The sequence below is a fragment of the Artemia sp. Qi Xiang Cuo genome, chromosome 11 (genome assembly GCF_049724085.1).
Source record: "Artemia sp. Qi Xiang Cuo chromosome 11, ASM4972408v1, whole genome shotgun sequence".
Classification (NCBI taxonomy): Eukaryota; Metazoa; Arthropoda; class Branchiopoda; order Anostraca; family Artemiidae; genus Artemia; species Artemia sp. Qi Xiang Cuo.
The window spans coordinates 59,138,771-59,158,345 of NC_142804.1; the positions used below are offsets into that span (position 1 = coordinate 59,138,771).

The 19,575-nt window shown below is 34.8% G+C and overlaps 1 protein-coding gene across 1 annotated transcript in view; it reads left to right on the top strand.

Annotated features, from left to right (window-relative positions):
• LOC148947182 (general transcription factor 3C polypeptide 1-like) overlaps positions 1-19,575 on the top strand; it is a 193,899-nt gene that overhangs the window by 157,702 nt on the left and 16,622 nt on the right. The window contains exons 20-22 of the mRNA XM_089096918.1: positions 3,164-3,501; positions 7,994-8,129; positions 9,967-10,099. Coding sequence (XP_088953044.1) covers positions 3,164-3,501; positions 7,994-8,129; positions 9,967-10,099 — 607 coding nt within the window. The remainder of the gene's footprint in view (positions 1-3,163; positions 3,502-7,993; positions 8,130-9,966; positions 10,100-19,575) is intronic.

Consider the following 19,575-nt stretch of genomic DNA (forward strand, 5'->3'; position numbering starts at 1 on the left):
TGACAACCCCCTCACAGCCCTCAGGGCAAGGGTTGTAATTTATGCCCTGGGGGCATATAAGGTGTTTATAGAATGCGTTGTCGTAGAAACTCAAAAAGGGCTCATTCGATTGGAAATTGAAAGGGCTAGTGCCCTTTCTGATAGTCGAAAGTAACAGCAAAAAAAAAAATACGAATGAATATGCATTGTCAGTTTAATATAGCCTACATATTAGTATACTGATATTAGTAATCAAAATGTTAGTATTATTTGATTTATTAAAGTTGTTAAAGTAAAAACGTTTATATTTTTTCAGTAAAGTGCAAATTATGTTCTGGTCTTGGGAAGGCATAGGAGTTTTGAGCCCTACTCATGTTAATTTCTGCTCGTTTTGAGTTTGACTTGGTTATTTATTGTAATTTCTGTTCGTTTTGGGTTTCATTTATTTATCAATGCTTATTTGTGGTAGTTTCACGCTTGGTAGATTTTTTTTATATTATTTTTGCTCATTTTGGGTTTAATGGAGTTCTTTACTTTTCTTTGAAAAACTTGTTTTGTGGAAAAAGTTTTTTTTCAATTAATATTAAACAGTAGTAACAGTTAGGAAGTAAATTAATTGGATTATTTCGTCTATTTGCAGTAATACCAAGGCAAGAACATTGATAATCGAGTAAAATCAATCAATCAAATAATTTATTATGTTAAATCAGTTATGAAAGAAATTAAAACACGAAAAGTTAACCCCTTAAAAGCTTAGCTTGTTTGGGGTATAGTGAAATAAGACTAAAACACAAAGAAAGAGAGCAATTAATGTGTAAATTGTATAGAAAACATTTAACAGGTGGGAAAAATTGCTAAAACCATAAGGTTTTGACAGGGGGGATAGGGGGCTGGGCCCATAAAGCTTCGTTTACCTGAGCACAACCAAACGGTACCTTGCTTATTAGCTTCATGTTTTTTTCTGAAATAGCTTTTAGTGAAATTTTGAAGATAGAAATAGTTTATATATTTAAGCAGGGCAAAATAAAATATACTTGTGGGTTTTTCTTCCTCATAAGTAGAAAAACTCCCCCTCTGTGAAAGATTCCCGCGGAAAATCCCCCCCCCCACGTATTAATAACGATCGTGTTTTTAAATTTAAAAGTATTTGAAAAATTCCCCCGGAAAGTTCTACCCTGACAATTATTCCCCGGAAAAATGCCCCCGTACAGTCTTTGCAGGGAAATTCGTCTATGAAGGAAGTAGCATTTTTTTGGGGGAGGGGGGTCATAAAACGGTCCCTAAAAAAAGTCATTGATGAATATCTATTGAACTATTGCAGGAATATTACTGAAAATGCTGCACTGTATGCCCTCATCTACATGCGTGCTTATGTGCAATTAAATAAAAAAACAAACTTTTTTAACTGAAAGTAAGGAGCGACATTAAAACTTAAAACGAACAGAAATTATTCCGTATATGAAAGGGACTGTCCCCTCCTCAACGCCGCGCTCTTTACGCTAAAGTTTTGTTTAATGTTTTAGAAAAAAAAGCTGAGTGACCGAGTCAAACTTTAGCGTAAAGAGCGAGGTATTGAAGAGGGGACAGCCCCTTTCATATACGGAATAATTTCTGTTCGTTTTAAGTTTTAATGTCGCTCCTTACTTTCAGTTAAAAAAAAAACTAGTTTTTTTTGTTGAACTTTTTTGAATTAACGCAGGTTTTGATTTTAGCTCACCGTACAAGAATAATTAAAACGAAATTTACATATTAATTTTACTTTTTTTTGCTAAATGACCTTCTCGAAAGTTGTTTAATCTTATTTACGAATGCTTTTATTAGTAATAAATATACGTAACTTACGAATTAACTTACGTAACGAACTTCTATATTCATATATTTTTATTCGTATATTAGGGGGTTTGGCCCCTATTAAATACCTCGCTCTCTACGCTAAAGTTCAGATTTTGTTCCAATTCTTTAAGAATGACCCCTTAATCACAAAGGCCGTTAATTAGAATAAATAGCTCTTATGAAAGTGTTAAAAAAAAATCTAGCGTAAAGAGCGAGACATTGACTAGGGGGCGAACCAAATTATATACTTAATAATTTCTGTTCGGTTTAAGTTTATATGTTGCTCCTTACTTTCAGTTGAAAAACTTGTTTTTTATTTAATTTCTGATCTTTTTTTTTAAATAATGCTGGGAAATCATGTGCCCCCTTCATAGCAAAGTCCCTTCCCCCTGAAAACTTCCTCCATGGAAAGATAACCCCACGTAAACCCTGACCCCCCCCCCTCTACCAGAAAAAATGCCCCCTGAAGACGTCTGTATACTTCCCAATAACCAATGCTATATGTAAACATTGGGTGAAATTCATAACTTGCAGCCCTTCCCCCGGGGAATGTGGGAGATTAATCATCCTTAAAGACACAGTCATTATATTTTTCGGCTCTACTGAACAAAATGGCTATCTCAAAATTTTGATTGGGTGACTTTGGGAAAATAATGAGCGTGGGAGGGGGCCTAGTTGCCCTCCATTTTTTTTGTTCCCTGAAAAAGGGCACTAGAACTTTTAATTTCCACTCGAATGAGCTCCCTTACGATATTATAGGACTAATAGATCAATACTATCAGCCCTGGAAAAAAACAACAAATAAACACGCATCCATGATCTTTCTTCTGGCAAAAAAATACAATATTTCGCATTTTTGCAGATAGGAGCTAGAAACCTCTACTCCAGGGTTGTCTGATGCACTCAATCTGATGGTTTTCATTAAGGTTCTATGACTTTTAGGGGGTGTTCCTCCCTTTTTTCGAAAATAAGGCAACTTTTCTCAGGCGCGTAATTTTTGATGGGTAAGGCTAAACTTGATGAAACTTCTATATTTGAAATCAGCATAAAAATCCGATTCTTTTGATGTATCTATTGGTACCAAAATTATTTTTTTTGGAGGGTTTCGGTTACTATTGAGCCGGGTCGCTCCTTACTTACAGTCCGTTACCACGAAGTGTTTGATCATCAATGACACTTTCTGGGAAATTGTAGTTTTTCTTATTCGAAGGAAAAGGGAGGATAAATATGCATGGAGAAAAAAATTGTTTTGCTATAAACGTGTATTATAATGGAATTATTATATTCGGAATTATATGGCCAATTCTTTTGGTACATGTATTACTATCAAACACATTTTTCCTCGTTTTAGGTACCTATATTGCTTACAGATAACGTGTCCATCATCAACGAGACTCGTAAAGATACTAATTTAGACGCCCGTCTCCTAAATGCCACCGCCAAGCATCTGTGTTTGTCAACAGACAGAGGCTTAACAAGCGGTAAAAATGAAGCCCAGGATATTGAGTGTGACCTCTTTGTCATTAGAGCGTGTCCCCTTAAAGTAAATATGCTGCCCCATGAGGAAAGGGATCTACCCCCTCTGTCACTTTTTATTGATGATGGAGAGTTGAAAAGCAGCAAAAAGTGCCAGATGACTGCTACGGTGACGAAGAAGTTAAAGTTTGAGGAAATGATCGTTTCAAAATCGTAAGTCGTTTTTTCGTTTGGATTTGAAGTACCAAGGACAGTAAAATTGTCCTGGTATGTTAAATTATCTCGGTAGGCATTTTTATCATGGTAGGTTAAAGAGGTAGTACTAATGGACACAAGGTTCTACTTAATAGGGTAAAAAAGGGGGGTATGGGGAGGGTAAAAAAGCTCTTTTTTTTTTCCTCTCCAGTGGTGGTCCTGGCCTCTTTTGCGCCCGGGGCAAAATCTTTATTAGCCCCCCTTTCCTCTCCCCTAATGATTTTCAAGCCAAATTTTAACAAAATTTTCATTTATTAACAAAACTATTTTCATTTTGTTAGCTAATCAATACTTTATTTTTTAATTGTTATTTATATTTTATTTATTAATTAAATTATAATTTATTTTTTAATCATCATTATCTTAATATAATTATTATCATTATTTAATTATTTTTAATTTATTTAAAAATAAGCATTTTATTGAAATATATATTAAATTAAACTTAAATTTGTATAAAAATGAAATATGATAGTTTAAATGAGTTAAGTGGAAATTTTCAAAACCACTTATATTCTTCAGAATTAGCAAAAACCGGGAATTTAATTTCTAATGAAAAAGACTTTTATGTGTAGTTACATAGTTTTTGGTAGTAGCGGGCATGCTAAATTAAAAAAAAACACATATGGGTGAAAATAAGCAAAAAATAAGCTAAAATCGTATGGTATCAAACAGCTTAAGAAGGTGTCGATTTTCTTTTTAAGGTGTAGTAGTCTTTGGGAACCAAGATTTGAATTTTTACGTACAAAAGAAGTTGTCAAATTTAACTAATTGGTTTTGCTTATTTATTTCTACAGTTGAATGTGGCAACACTGTCAAAAATGTGGTACCACCCCAATGACTTCATAGTTTTGAAACAACCAAAAGAATAATTCTTAAAAATTGAGGTTTTCAGGTATGGACAGACATGAGATGGGCTGAGTCGGAAAAAGGTGTTTTTATTTTGATGTCTTTGGTACTTTAAAAATTGTATTTAATTAATATTATGCAAGAAAATAATAAAGCGTCCAACTGAGAGCTGGGCTTGTAAAGATGGGTGTAATGCGACTATCTAATAAATAAACTGAAAATAATAATAGAACATACGGAATATCATGTTATAGAAATATGTGTACATCTATACAACCGAGTTCATGTAAAAAAAATCGGTAAACGGGTGGTTCTACGCCAACTGTCTCCCCACAATTGCTCTTTCTCAGAAAGCTGTGGATCCTTCCGATTGGGAACTGAAGTCCTGGCTATTTTGAACGGGGCTTTGCCTTGCCTTTCCTTTTCCACCTTTTCCTCCTCCTGAAATGTTTCGTAGGTTATAGAATTAGCTTTGAATCTTATTAAAACAAAGTTAAGATTGCATCTGTTTCCCAACAGCTAAAACACGCTATATTTGAATGCCAGCAGAGAGATTTCGATCCTCTGAAGACGGAAAAAAGCCTCCTTAGAAATAAAGCTTCTGCTAATTAACGAAAGGTCGTCGGTTCAACTCCCACACAGGCAGCAATTTTTCTTTGAATTCTCCAAAAGTAGCATTCCCCTTGACAGAAAAGAACCAAAACACACAAAAAGAAACCCCGGATGAGAATGAGAAACGTGAATCCTCGGTGATTTATATTGGAAGATATGGATCACAAATTGCCGTCCCTAATTATTGTAAGGTGTCTGGAAACTTGATTAAAAAAGTAGATGATAATAACTCAACATTTTTTATCCTTGTATTTTACACAGGTTTTTGACTTTAAGATTGTGGGCCTACTGGACACAAAGTTCTGCTTTTTTTACTCTCCCCAGTAGGGGTTTTGGCCTCCCTTGCGCCCGGGGCATAATCTTAATTAGCCCCCCCTCCCTGTTCCCCAAAAATTTTTAAGCCAAATTTAAAAAAAATTACATTTATTAACAAAACTATTTTCAATTTATTTATTAAAGAATAATTTATTTTTAATTGTTATTATCTTAATTTAATGACCATTAGTATTTTTCGTTTCATTTGATTAATTAGTTAATAATTTATTTTTAACCATTATTATCTTAATTGAATTATTATTATTATTATTTTATTATTTTTTGTTTATTTTTATTTTACTGAATAATTTATAAATTATTAATTACTTTCCTTTATTAACTGCGTCCTCTTCTGTATTTTAACGAAAATAAAATTTCAAAAATTACTTAACGATTATAACCATTAGATTATTTATTTGGAATTTTGCACCCCTGAGTGCCCCCTCTTTCCATCCCCCCCCCCAGAAAAAACGCCACTGACCTTGCCCTGTATTTTCAAGTACCTGAATAGACAAGTATGCTGCAGTTTTGGGTCAAACGAAGGCGTCAAGCCCTAGAGTGTGTTAGTGATTTTTCTTTTCGGTACTAGTATCAGTTTCTATTCTCATAAGTTTCCAATACTCCTTAGATTTTACTAATATGGGCTAAACATAATAAGTAATGAAGAGAAATGTATTTTTTATATCCCGTCATGTAAGGTCAACAAACATAGTCTTTAATGTTTTCTTCCTTGAATTAGAATGAGACTGTTGAGATGACTCAATTAAAATTCTGCTTCTCAATTTATGTTTATTTAGAATAATGCATTGTATATCACATTGAAACCTAGATATGTTGGAAATATCCTTTATGAACGCTTAAGACGTAGAATAAGTAGAACGTAGAACGCTTAAGACGTAGAATAAAAAATTTCCTTTCGTTAGTTCTAAGAGTTCTACGTTTTCAATTAGATACCAAATGCCGTTTTATTGTTGTTTTAAATCAAGCAATATCAAAGAAATAGAATCCGGATCTAGTACACAGTACTAGGTTTGCTGCTAAAAGCCATTTTCTTAATAATTTTTTTTTTTTTTTTTTTTTTTTTTTTTTTATTATTATTATTATTATGGAACGACCTGTACTATCAGTTTTAACTGCTGGCCACACAGTATATTTATATATGGGCAGTAGCGACAAGTCCTATACTCTCCGTTAAAGATTTTTGACATGTATCAGTCTAGACCTCTCTTTATTACTGCCTTCGCGCAGGTGCAATGACAAATGTTTAGCGCAATACGACGGGCTTATGGGAAACTATTGCTGTGACGCACAGGGATTTTCCTATTCCAAGCGTTTTATTCTGTATCATTTCTGAAGAAACTTTTTGCTACTGTTTATGTGTACTTATACTGTGCTGCTGGTACAGTAAACAGAACTTGGATACGTCGAAAGCTATGCAGGTGAAAATTTGACGGGTCTGATACGAGAGATGAATGAAATCTAGCGAAATTCTTCTTTCCAACTAAAGCGTAACTGAACTGCGGAAAAAAAAGCAAGCAGCTAGAATTGAAAATTTTGTACTTCAGTTCTAGTCACGCTAAGCTGTCAGTTTTCTCGAGAGGCACTACAATTGACTCTTTTTGCTCTTTTTACTCTTTTTGGACACTTTGCTCTTTCTTGACACTTTGGTCGCAAAAGGACGAAAGGTTCCGGCAATCCTGCCCTTCGTTAAGCTCAATGCCTGACAAAGGTATTTTTGAAAACCACGCGGCCTTCCTTGACGTACAAATAACAGTTCAATAAGAACAAATCCTTTTATTTGATAGTGAAACAATAAAAAAATCTCTGGATATTTTATTCATATTTTGTACTTCAGTTCTAGTCACGCTAAGCTGTCAGTTTTCTCGAGAGGCACTACAATTGACTCTTTTTGCTCTTTTTACTCTTTTTGGACACTTTGCTCTTTCTTGACACTTTGGTCGCAAAAGTAAAGAAAATAATACGATTAAAACATCGACATTTACACAAATTAACAAATTAATTGTATATTGTTTAACGCTAGTATCTTCTTCAAAGCAGTCACAGATGCTAATCTCTTTGATTTCCCAGTTTCCAGTCCATTGACTTGATTTGTATATGAAGGTTCATTATCAGGTAAAGAAAGGCCAATACTATTGAGAAAAACTAAATATATTTGCTTCACTGTTGTAAATTATAATAAGTGGAATTCGCCTGCATCTCAGTGAAAGCCAGGTTTTTGAATAAGATGTTTTAATTTCAATGGTTTCCCGAAAAACAGGTTTTAAACGCCGGCCTCTAGAAATCAGAGCGACATTTCCGAACATAATAAAATGGTCCAGGAAATTAAACGGCTAAGACGCAAAAGGGCTCACTTGTGGACCACAAATTTTAGTGTATCCCCCCCCCCCCTGTCAAGAGCTCCACGCCATGCTAATGATTACAGTATTAAGAATTGCCGATAGAGATAGAATAGTAGGGACAGAATTAAAAATCCTCTTTTCAATAATAAGATAAAAAAAAGGCAAGGTAAAGGATACGCACTAAACTCTTAAAGTCCAAACCAGTCGTTCTGATCTTCGTCACAAGGTCCTTCAGCCAGGAAGTGGAATGGGCGGATGGGGGGATTCAATAATAAGGGAAAGAGGTTTGATAATATTCTCATTTACCTTTTTAGTCGAGTGAAATTGATGAAAGGAGAGATAAACGACCAGTTTGAGGAATTTACAGAAGAAGAATTGAATGTTGCTTGTGAAGTTGTTGCCTATCTCACCTCGAAAGAAGCTGTTGGTGCGACTAAATCGGAAGTTTCAGTAAGCTTTCAATGTTCTTTGTTTTGACTCGTTTTTCCGGAAATTTAAACAGAAAAAAAAATTGCTGCCGTGCTAATCTTTTCCAAAGGAGTTGTCTAAAGATACTCATAGGTTTTCTTTTCACTGACCATATATCTTACACAGGGGCGTATCCAGTATTTTTTTTTTTTGGGGGGGGGGGGGGTAAAACCCCCTAAATCCTCCCTCCCCCTGGATACGACCTTCACCATGTATAGGAAAATCGTGGTTAGATCCCACTTTTTAGGCCAAACTTAAAAGAAGGATTCATATGGCTAGTTTACTTTTTACTGACGATAGATTGTCGAAAATTGGGCATTTCGTCACCCTCGCACGGAAAAATTTTCCCAGATAGATATTCCCCAACCAGATTCCGACCACCTCGGGTTGTTTCTGAACCCATTTTTATCTTGTCCCTCATTTGGTGTTTTACTTCCAGATATAAAAATAAATACTTGTCCTCTTCATTACGGAAAAAAATCAACAAATTATCCCGGTAGTTTTTCCTTTTTAATTTATTTCGTACTGGCGATGCCCAAGTTTTGAATTTTGTTCGTTTGTTTTATCCCCCTCCCCCTTATTGTAAGTACCTGTAATTTTCTTGTTTTTATCTTTCTAACTCAATCTGACACTGAATTTTATTTACTTTGACTAAGGAATGATTTTTCATTCTGTTATTGCTGTTTTGGTGTTGTTTGTCAGTTTTTTAGTTTTCTTGTTTTTTATGATTTCTTTGCTTGCTTTGTTTTTCTATTACTCCGAAGTTCGAATTTAGCCCTTCGGAATGTTGATAGAAATTTTTGAAGTAAATTTCATATCTTTGGCACAAGCAAAATCTGTTTGTCTCTTAATAGGGCGGGAAGAAGTCATAAGAATAGATTTATAGGGAATTTCACATAAGGGCCTAAGAGTGAAACTTTGGGCAGATTAGGGTGAAGGAGGAGCATGTACTGAGACTGATTGATGATGCAACACATTATTTGTAGTGGTAGTAAGAGTAAAATACTTCTCGATTTTTATGCTGAGAATTTTTAATTGTAACCTATTTCATGTTTTACGGGCTGTTTGTTTTTAATCTTTGTTGATAACGAGCATTGGATATATCGAAATGTCCATGGATATATCGAAATGTCCATATAAAAGTCGAAATGTCCATGAATAAAAGTTGTAACCCGGATAGTTTCATATAAAATAAATTAGTTTCGGATACTCCATAAATAAGAGTAAGTAGCAACGTCTAGTTTGATTTGCTTTCGGTTTAAATTCATCTTATTTGAAGCAAATTTTTAAGGGAAATTTTTTTTTCTCTCTCTCTCTCTCTCTCTGCTGTCGGATAAACAGCGTAATTATCCATCTACTTTTTAGTTTTAGTGACTGTTTTTACTAGCTCCTTATTTCTGCATATCTTTGTATCAGATTATAATTTCGGATTCAGCATCGGAAGCTATAGAAATAGTACAATCAAACTTCAGGCTTTAAATAAAAATATGAAAAAAAATATTTTAATAAGTAAAGATATCATTAAAAAGTTAATTCAACACTGATAAAAAAATAAGTTTAAAATCCAAATAACAAAATTTATTATATTTAAACAATCGAATCACTTAAAACAGACAATTATATAAAAAATAAAATATAATGTAAAACAACCTCAGTTTGGAATAAAAATGAGTAAGGAAGGCATTAGCTGGTTTTTCAAATTCATTATTTAAAATTTTAAATATACAGCTGGGACTATTTGAAATATTCAAAAGCTGAAAATCATTTAGCTGTGTATTTAAGGTTAGTGCTGGAAATTTGTTTCGTCTTTTTATTTCAGGATGAGTTTTTTTCCATTCCAAAACCTGAGTTGGCAAGGGTTATATTGAAACTACTTCGCGAAAAGCTAATTTACAAAGTTGGAAGTGTATGTGTTCGCTATGTTAGCCACAAATTTGCTTCAAAATGGGCTGGTTAGTCGTTTTCTTCTTTTATATCATCCATATCGTTTATATTAGTTTAAATTTTACATCATTCTCTAATAGACTGGGTTCTGACACCACAATAGTATATGGCGTCATTTTGAATCGTCATTCTGAAATTGACGTCATTTTTGAAGATTGTTGTAATATTTCTACATGAGAGAGACTGGATCCCAGTTTCTGGTTATTTGGAAACTGGATTTTTAACGTGACCAGAATGGCTCAGTGGCATACCAGAAATATCCTCATAAGTTAGTTAAGCTAAGCTTATTAATAAAAACAGACCTTAAAAAAATGCATACATGTATTCATAATTCATGAAAAACCATGCCATCCAACTAAATCGTCTAGCCTGCCCATGAACTTGCAAAGGCAAGTTGTCCTAGGGGCGTACCAGGAATAGAAGAAAAAAGGAGAATATTTTATTACTAGTTATAAAGCAGAAATTAAATATACCAGAAATACTGATAATACAAATATATATATATATATATATATATATATATATATATATATATATATATATATATATATGTATATATATATATATTAGGTATATATATATATATATATAGTACCGGGAGCCCGGCAGTTTCGCCGCCGGCACGCGGCAGGCTTTTATATATGGATTCCTATTGTCTCTTGTCTTCCAAACGCAGACAATTTGAACCTTTTCTCCATGTCATGACGTCCAAATGGACCTTAAATTAGAAGTAGTTCCTTTGTAAAATTACGTTTTTTTTATTGGACCTTAAACGTTTACCTCGCCTTGTCTTTTGTCGTTACGAAAGACGTATCGCCGAACTTTTGTTTCTTTTAATTGTCCAGGTGGTGGGACAAAAACTTCTTCTTTTGCCTCGGCTTGTGTTTTGTCATTATGAAAGACATATCGCCGAACCTTTGTTTCTTTTAAGTACCCAGGTGAAGGGACAAAAACTTTTTTTTTCTTCCAATGATTTATCTAGTCCAGGTTTATGATTTTCAAAGGTATGGTAGGTATTGATGATCTTATCCATGTCGAAATCCAAAACCTAATCATCGCTATCATTTACAATTTGTTTGGTTCGTTTTACCTCGGCTTGTCTTTCGTCATTATGAAATACATATAGCCGAACCTTTTTTTTTTTTTTTTTACAAAGGTGTGGTAGGTATTGATGATCAAAAAAGAAATATCTCTCTAACAATAAGACGTTTCATTGGTAGTTGTCAGGGCTTCTTTCCACACTTTATTATGTTCTTCGTTCATTTTCAGGGGGTAGCAGAACTTTTAAGCTACGTTGTCTTTTGACACGAGAAAATGGAACGTATAACATTCCATGATTCAAAACTGGAGTACTAAGTACTAATTGAAGTACTAAGTACTAATTGAAGTACTAAACTTGAAGTACTAAGTTTAGCACCAACACATTCAAAAGTTTGCCCTTGCGACTTATGTATAGTCAAGGCAAATGCGGGTCAAATTGGATATTGATGTCGTTGAACAGTAAATTCAAGTTGACCTTTACTCGAGTCCTCTGTAACTGTGGGATATGTGGACTTCTTTTCCTGATTTTCCCCAAATAATTATATTCGCCTTAATTATTATGTTACATGATTTAGTAACAACAAGACGGATCCCATTACACATCCCTTCTGAAATATCTAAGTTAAGCAAAAGCATAAGTACTTTGTTTCTATGTATTTTTTATTCACTTGGCGGAAATCTATAGGGTCATTTGAACTGGAGAATTCTGCAGCAAACTTAATTCCTCTTTTTTCTTTATTTCTTACAGAATCATAACTTTTATACTATTTGCATTCTCTGGGAAGGCGATCGACAATTTTCGCATTTATTTTGCTAACTTTTTGTTGATTGGAGGTAAAATACCTTGATCCTTCATTAAATCGAAACTTTGTTTGGACAAACATTATACAAATACTTCCTCAATTAAATTGCGACTGGAAATTATATCTTCCGGTAGTTCAATTTCATAAGTTCATTTTTAGGTTGATTTCCATTTCCCAGTTCGAGGATGTACTTTGCAAATCCTTCCTGTTCAGGATCGACTCGCTTATTTTTCTCAAAGAAAACATGTTTGAATTCTTCCAAAGATGACTTTTTTTATTGATAAGTCGAGTGTTTCACTGCGGGTGCATCGGGGTTGATTTCGTAAACACTGTCGGAAATCACCCTCCAGCAACTAAAATTTTCCCACCAAATAGTGGGAAAATTTTCCATACTTGGGAAGTATGTGTGCTTCGTCAAGTAGGAAAACATCTACTTGAGCTTTTACTAAATCTCTGCTTGAACCAGGTCTTGTACAGGAAACAGAATCTGAGGAAGTAGAACTTTCAAGCCGAAGGTCTTGTGCGTTGTTAATCCAAATGGCAATAAAGTTGCTGATGTTCCTGTATAAGCCATGCATTGTACTTTGTAATTTTTTCCACACAGAATGTGATGCAAGGTCTTATAAAGAAATATTTTACTGGTACCACCTGGTCCATCTGTAAAAAAAAACATTTTTTCTCCATTTAATTAGGATCATTGACAGCCAGTAAAATATTGTCAACAATGTCAAGCTGTTTTCCTTGTAGAAGGTGATACATACTGTCTCCAGTAACCGCTGACTCACTAGAATTTGGAAATTCCAAGCTTTGGTCATTTTCATAAGTCTCAATGTTGCCCATGCCGTATCGTTCCACTCAACGACTAAAATTTTGACGTTCTATTTTCATCGTATTTAACTTCGATGCAATAATACGAAAAGCACGCTTTACTGCTAGATCTTTAGATAAATTATTTGGTCTTGCAGGCAAAATGAAATCCTCTGCTAGTTGATTTTTGAATCTTTCCCAAAGAGCTTTTGGATCTACGGGATTACTAAAAACAAGAATCTGTGTGAAGAGTATTCCTATTAAAGAAAGTAGTTTTAACAGTGTTAATCTCTATCGAGCGTCGAATTACTGTTTGTTATCGACTGAAGGGCTGAGAACCTGTTTTGCTTTATCTTGTTTGGTATGAGAAGCGTTTGATATTTTTTTAAGATCTCCAAAACTTGTTATTGTCTTCACACGACAAAAAATACTCGTAAATATAAGCAATCGGGAAAAGCTGCAAAATTTATGCTTTGAATTCGTCCAATGACACGTAATCGAGGGATTCGTTGTTCCCATGTACTTTTAATGCCATTCCATCGATAGTTTTCGGGCATTTCGCAGTAATAGGGAAATTCCTTCTTTTTCGTTTATTGTAGCGCCTTATAGTGTCAAAAATACGTTTCCAATATTAAACCTTATTGTCCAACATCTACCAAATCTTCCTGGACTTGGCTGATATTTTGCATTATATAACGTCCTGGCAAATGAACATTTTAACGTTTAACGACGTGGCTCTTTTTTGGATATCGTAACTAAATAGTCGCCAGCATGCTTCAGTTGGTGCAATGCAGCGTCCTTCCACATAGGTGCCTGCTTCATTGTAAACCATGAACCGCTAATTTCCTACAATCTTGATTGAAGCACAATCATGTCCCTTGTAGATGTATTTATATAGATACTTTACCGGGCCTATATTTCCTACATATTCGACATTTATGTGATATTGGTGCTTTTTAAGCATATGAGGATTAAATGTGGTAAGATGACGATTATCTCGTGTGATTCGGCGATTATCAGAATCTTTTCGATAAACAGCAAGGTCATGTGAAAATTCTTCTCTATTCATTTCGTCTAATTTGGGATCATAACGACGTCGATACTTTGGTTTTTCAGCATCCGCTAGAGATGTGACTAAATCGTACTGCGGCACTGGAATTTTTTGCGGAAAACCGAATTTTTTCTGTGGCACTGGAATTCGGTTTGCGGAAAACCGAAGCGGCACTGTAATTTTTCATATTTATTAATCATACAACCCGCATTTGGATTTAAATTCCCACATGGATTATGAATCATCCACTTTAAAACTAATTCTCTTAATAGTGGATCGCTGGAATTTGGAATTTTAGCTGAAATAAGATTATCGATTTCAACTGGAGTATAGATTCGATCCTGAGGACTCATGATCAATAGCAAATGCTTCAGTGGTAGTCCACGTTTTTGAAATTCAGTCGTGTACACGTATGCTGCCACTTTTCCAAATATCTGATCCTTATCAATATCACTGATTATATCGGCAAATTTCAGTTTAGCAATTCGAGTAATGAGATCGGGACGATATTGAGGAGACTGTTCTATAGTAGAGTTATCGTCAAGTTTAATACTTGCTGTTTCTTTAAATTCAGGCCAATCAGGACTGCAAGTCACAGTTATAAAGGAATCTGGGGGTCCAAGGTGACAAACAATAGCCAAGGCGTCTTCAAAATGTTCAGCAAAGTAGCGTTTTGATCCGACGAATGATGACAGTAGTACAACTTTTTCGCCTACGAATGTATCCTTTTTCGAGGCTAAGTCTTTAAAAAGTCGTGTAACACCTACGTAGTTTTCACCCATAATAGTTTTCTGGTTAAATTTTATTTAATCAACACGATCACGCTCAACACAAATAACGGTACTACCACATAGGCAATTCCAAAAGCCTCTGTCTCATTTTCAATAGCCTCTTTTGTTAGATGTTCTGATGATAAGAATATTTCCCCTTCCCCACCTTCACTCAGGTGAGATAATATATGCATTTGCTAAGAACCTGCTTAATCTTTCTCAATTCCAATAGCCTCTGTCTCAGTTCCAATAGCTTCTTTTGTTAGATGTTCTGATCTAACACATCTGATCCGCTTGACCTACCTTAGTCAAGCACTTGCTAAGAAGCCGCTTCATCTGTATCATTTCAATGGTATCTTCTTTTTTAGTAGTTGTAGTAGCTTTGGATATAAAAGCTCTTGAATTAATCAGAGTTTTTGCCATTTCAATCGACTTCGACGCCTTCGCGTATTTCTCTAGCGCTAAGTGCACGTCCTCCTAAATATAACTTGTAATATCCGCAACCGTCATGATTTTAACAACTATTTACCGTGGTTCATAATAAGCTCTGACTCCGTATGATTTAACTCCCTGTCTCAAGGTCATAAACAGTACTCTTTACAACCATCAATCAAGTCCACAGATCCAGTCAGAGATTGTACATTAGTGGTAAGTTAGTTCTAAGAAACGGGATGTTTTAAACAAGACCTTCTGTGTTGAAGGAGGAATGTGCCAATGATGTTCGAGTTCGTTTATTTACAACGTATCTGCAACCACAGAAAATATGAAATTAGACACTCCTCCCCAGGGGGGGTTGGGTGGCCCGAAAATAGGGAAAGGCGATAAGCTGCTCTTTTCTATCTGGATGTACTTTATTGTCCAGGCTCAGATCCTAAATTTTAATTTATTAACCATATACCTAACGTACAATATGATACCTAACGTAGGTCTGTAAAATGGTCTGTGATTTATTAGCAAAAATAGTCTACCAATCAGAAAATGAATAAACCGTGCTATGGACCATTTGGAAACCAGTTTGTTAGGCAAGACTGTATCCTAGGGGAGATCCATAGTTTGAACCCCACCGAAATTTTTGTCTGATTCGTAAAAACGCAGCAGAAATACATATAAACAAGTTTTTGATGCGTTTTTGAAAGTTTTTTTTGTAACTTTTCCCTAAAAAATAGTCCATCCCTATGAGTAAAAATCTTAGATACGCCCTTGGTGATAGGCTGACTCGGACAATATAGAAACACTGTTAAGCCAAATAACTCCTACTTCTTGTGCAGGAAAATGTATAATAAAATAATCGTTGAAATTAGTTTTTAGAAAAGTACTTGAGTTATATTAGTGCTTTAATTTTTCCTGTATTTAAAACAATAATTGCATTGTAATGCTTGAAAAAACGAATCTTGTGCTATATGTGCTATAATCTTGTGCATATGTGAATTTTCACATGACCGTGCTGTTTATTGAAAAGATTCTAATAATCGCCGGATTACTCTGAAAGCTCTCGCCGCCTTTAATTGCCGCTAATTCGCTCCTAACGCTAATTGGCAAAGTTGAGAAACCTCTATGTTATTCCTTTTCTCCATGCAATAATATTAATTTTTCAAATTGAATTGACGGTAATGACACAGAAACTTCAAAAAGGGCTCATTCGATCGGAAATTGGAGTGACTTCTGCCCTTTTTAATAGTCGAAAGTGATTGGAAGGCAACTAACACCCCTTCCACGTCCACCTTTTCCCCGAACACATCCAATCAAAATTTTGAGATAGCTATTTTGTTCAGCGTAGTTGATTTCCAGATAGAAATTATGTTTTTGAGGAGGACACTCCTCCACAACCCTCAGGGCAGGGGTTGTAAGTTTGCCCTGGGGGCATATAAGATTTTTATAGAAAGTGTTATCGTAGAAACTTCAAAAAGAGCTTATTCGATTGGAAATTCAAAGGGCTAGTGCCCTTTTTAATAGTCGAAAGGGATTACAGGGCAGCTAACCCCCCTCTCACATCCACCTATTCTCCAAACACATCCAGTCAAAACTTTTGAGATAGCAATTTTGTTCAACATAATTGAAAGTTCTGGAAATTAGGTCTTTGAGGATAACAACCCCCCCCCCTCAAAGCCCTCAGGGCAAGGGTTGTAAGTTATGCCCTGGGGGCATATAAGGTTTTTATAGAAAGCAGTGTCGTAGAAACTTCAAAATGGGCTCATTCGATTGGACATTATAAGGGCAAGTGCCGTTTTTAATTGTTGAAAGTGGCTGGAGGACAACTAACCCCGCTTTCACGCCCAACATTTCCTCAAACATATACAATAAACTTTTGAGATAGCCATTTTGTTCAATGTAGTTGAAAGTTCTGGAAGTTATATCTTTGATTAGGAAAATCCCCCCGTAATCGTCAGGGCAAGGGTTATCGATTATTCCCTGGGGGCATATAAGGTTTACATTGAAAGCTATGCCATAGAAACTTCAAAAAGAGCTCATTTGATTGGAAATCCAAAGGGCTAGTGCTCTGTTTGATAGTCGAAAGCGATTGGAGGGTAACTAACCCCCTCTCATGCCCACCTTTTCCGCAAACACATCCAATCAAAATTTTGAGATAGCCATTTTGTTCAACGTAGTTGAAAGTTTTAGCAATTGGGTCTTCAAGGATGACCCCCCACAGTCTTCAGGGCAAGGGTTAGAAGTTATGCCCTGGGGACATATAAGGTTTTCATGGAAAGCTTTGTCGTAGAAACTTCAAAAAGGCCTTATTCGATTGGAAATTCAAATGGCTAGTGCCCTTTTTTATAGTCGAAAGTAATTGGAGGGCAACTAACCCCCTCTCACTCCCACCATTTCCTTAAATACATACAATCAAGATTTTGTGATAGCCATTTTTTTAAACGTAGCTGAAAGTTCTAGAAATTAGGTCTTTATGGATGACAACCCCCCACAGCCCTTAGGGCAAGAGTTTTAAATTATGCCTTGGGGGCATATGAAGTGTTTATAAAAGGAGTTGTCGTATAAACTTCAAAAAGGGCTCATTCGATTGGAAATTGAAAGGGCTAGAGCCCTTTCTGGAAATTAGGTCTTTGAGGTTGACCCCCCCCCCCCCCACAACCCACAGGGCAAGGGTTGTAAGTGATGTTCTGGGGGCATATGTGGTTTTTATAGAAAGTTTCTTTTTAAAAAAATTCTTTTAAATGTTTTCACTTTTGTAACTTTAAGAAATCAAAAATTAATTACGATTTTAAGGAATAAATATCAGCATTATGCATATTAAACTGACAATGTACATGTTTTCTTTTAAATAAGTTGAATTTTTTTCAGTGAAGTACAAATTATATTCTAGCGTCTATTAAGCTTAGGACTTAGATCCCTACTCAGATTACTTTCTACTCGTTTTGAGCTTGACTTATTTTAGTTTCTGTTTGTTTTGGGTTTTATTTATTTATTGATACTGATTTGTGGTACTTTCGTGGTTGGTAGATTATTTGATTCTATTTTATTTCAGTTTTGGTTTAATGGAGTTCTTTACTTTTTTTTTGAAAAACTTATTTTGTACAAAAAGTTTTTTTGATTAGTAAATTAATAGACTGATACCAATTTTTCAAGTTTGAAAGTATATAGGCAAGAAATAGTTTTGAACGGTTTTATATAACTTTTTATTGATCAGGTCAAATAACTAAAATTTATGTTTTTTATGTAGAAACAATGTTGAAGATTAATTAATATCAGTTATTGGTTAGTTGGAAAAAAAAATGTATGTTTTTCATCAGAATGGTCTAATCATAGTAGCATTTGTAATATATATTTTTTCTCAGTTTTTTTTTACATTGAAGCAATTTTTTTTGTGAAATTTGAGGAGCCAAAAGGTTTGATGAAAGTGGTGAAAAGAAGGTATATTCCTAGAATGGAATTAGATTTAATAGCAAAACAAATTGAGAAAAAAATACCAGTATGCCGAGCGTCAGTGTTGCTAAAAATGAACACTTTAGTTCTTTTTTGGTACTTTTCCCTTAGATGACATTGAGACACCTAGGTTGTAAATTACCCCCCCCCCACCTCACATACTGCATTTTGTTGTAGAACACTCCTACTGAAATTTCAGACTCGGGTTGAAGATCAGAACTTTATAGCCCAAATTATTGATTCTGGAATGTTCGTCCGTGGTCTCTAACTGAAGCCTTTGAAACAACAATCAGTTGTCTTGCATGGTTAAAGGTCTTGAAAAGCCCTTGATTATTTATAAGTTATGCGTAAAATTGTGTAAGCGTGAAGGTTCGAAATTTATTACAAGGATTATGAATTATTGAAAATAGTAAATCAAAAATATTTAAAACAAACGCTTTTACCCCTGAATACACTTAAAATTGGAAATGTTGTTTTCTTTCCCAGAAAAATTGAATTTTTTAAGACTGCTAAAGATGAAAATATAGGATGGTCGTGACATAAAAATTGGTCCTTGAATACTTGTAAAATGTACGATTATCGCCTCGTGTTTTACTTTCTGAAAAAATTATAGTTAATTCAGAGTTGGAAGGAAAAAATCTTTTTTCCTTTTTTAGCTTTTATTAATATTCTTTTTTTGTTTTTTTCATTCCTATATAATTCTTGTTATTAGTTCTAGCCCTTTCATAGATACAAAATTTTGCAGAAATTTAATAACTATTCATAACCTTTCATTTTTAGCAGTGAAATTGTACGTTCACAGGAAATTAAATCGGAGGGAGCTTGTCAAAACCCCAAGACAGCGATACGAACAACGTTGAAAAATCATAGAATGTCGGCATTTCTGGTAATCCCGGGTTTTCGCCCCCCCCCCCCCCTCTCCTCCCTGTCTTAAACCTTTAGTACGTGACCGGCCTATGTCGATAAACTGTTTATTTTTATAGCAGTGGTATTTGAAAGGGGAAATGCGATCCGTACTAGCCAAGTGGTTTGCGTGCTGAAACTGGAATTATGTGTCAGTAAGGGAAGAGATTTGTGTCGCGGTCTTGCTGATTCGTTGACATGGAACAGGGGTCAGTAGTGTGACTCAGTAA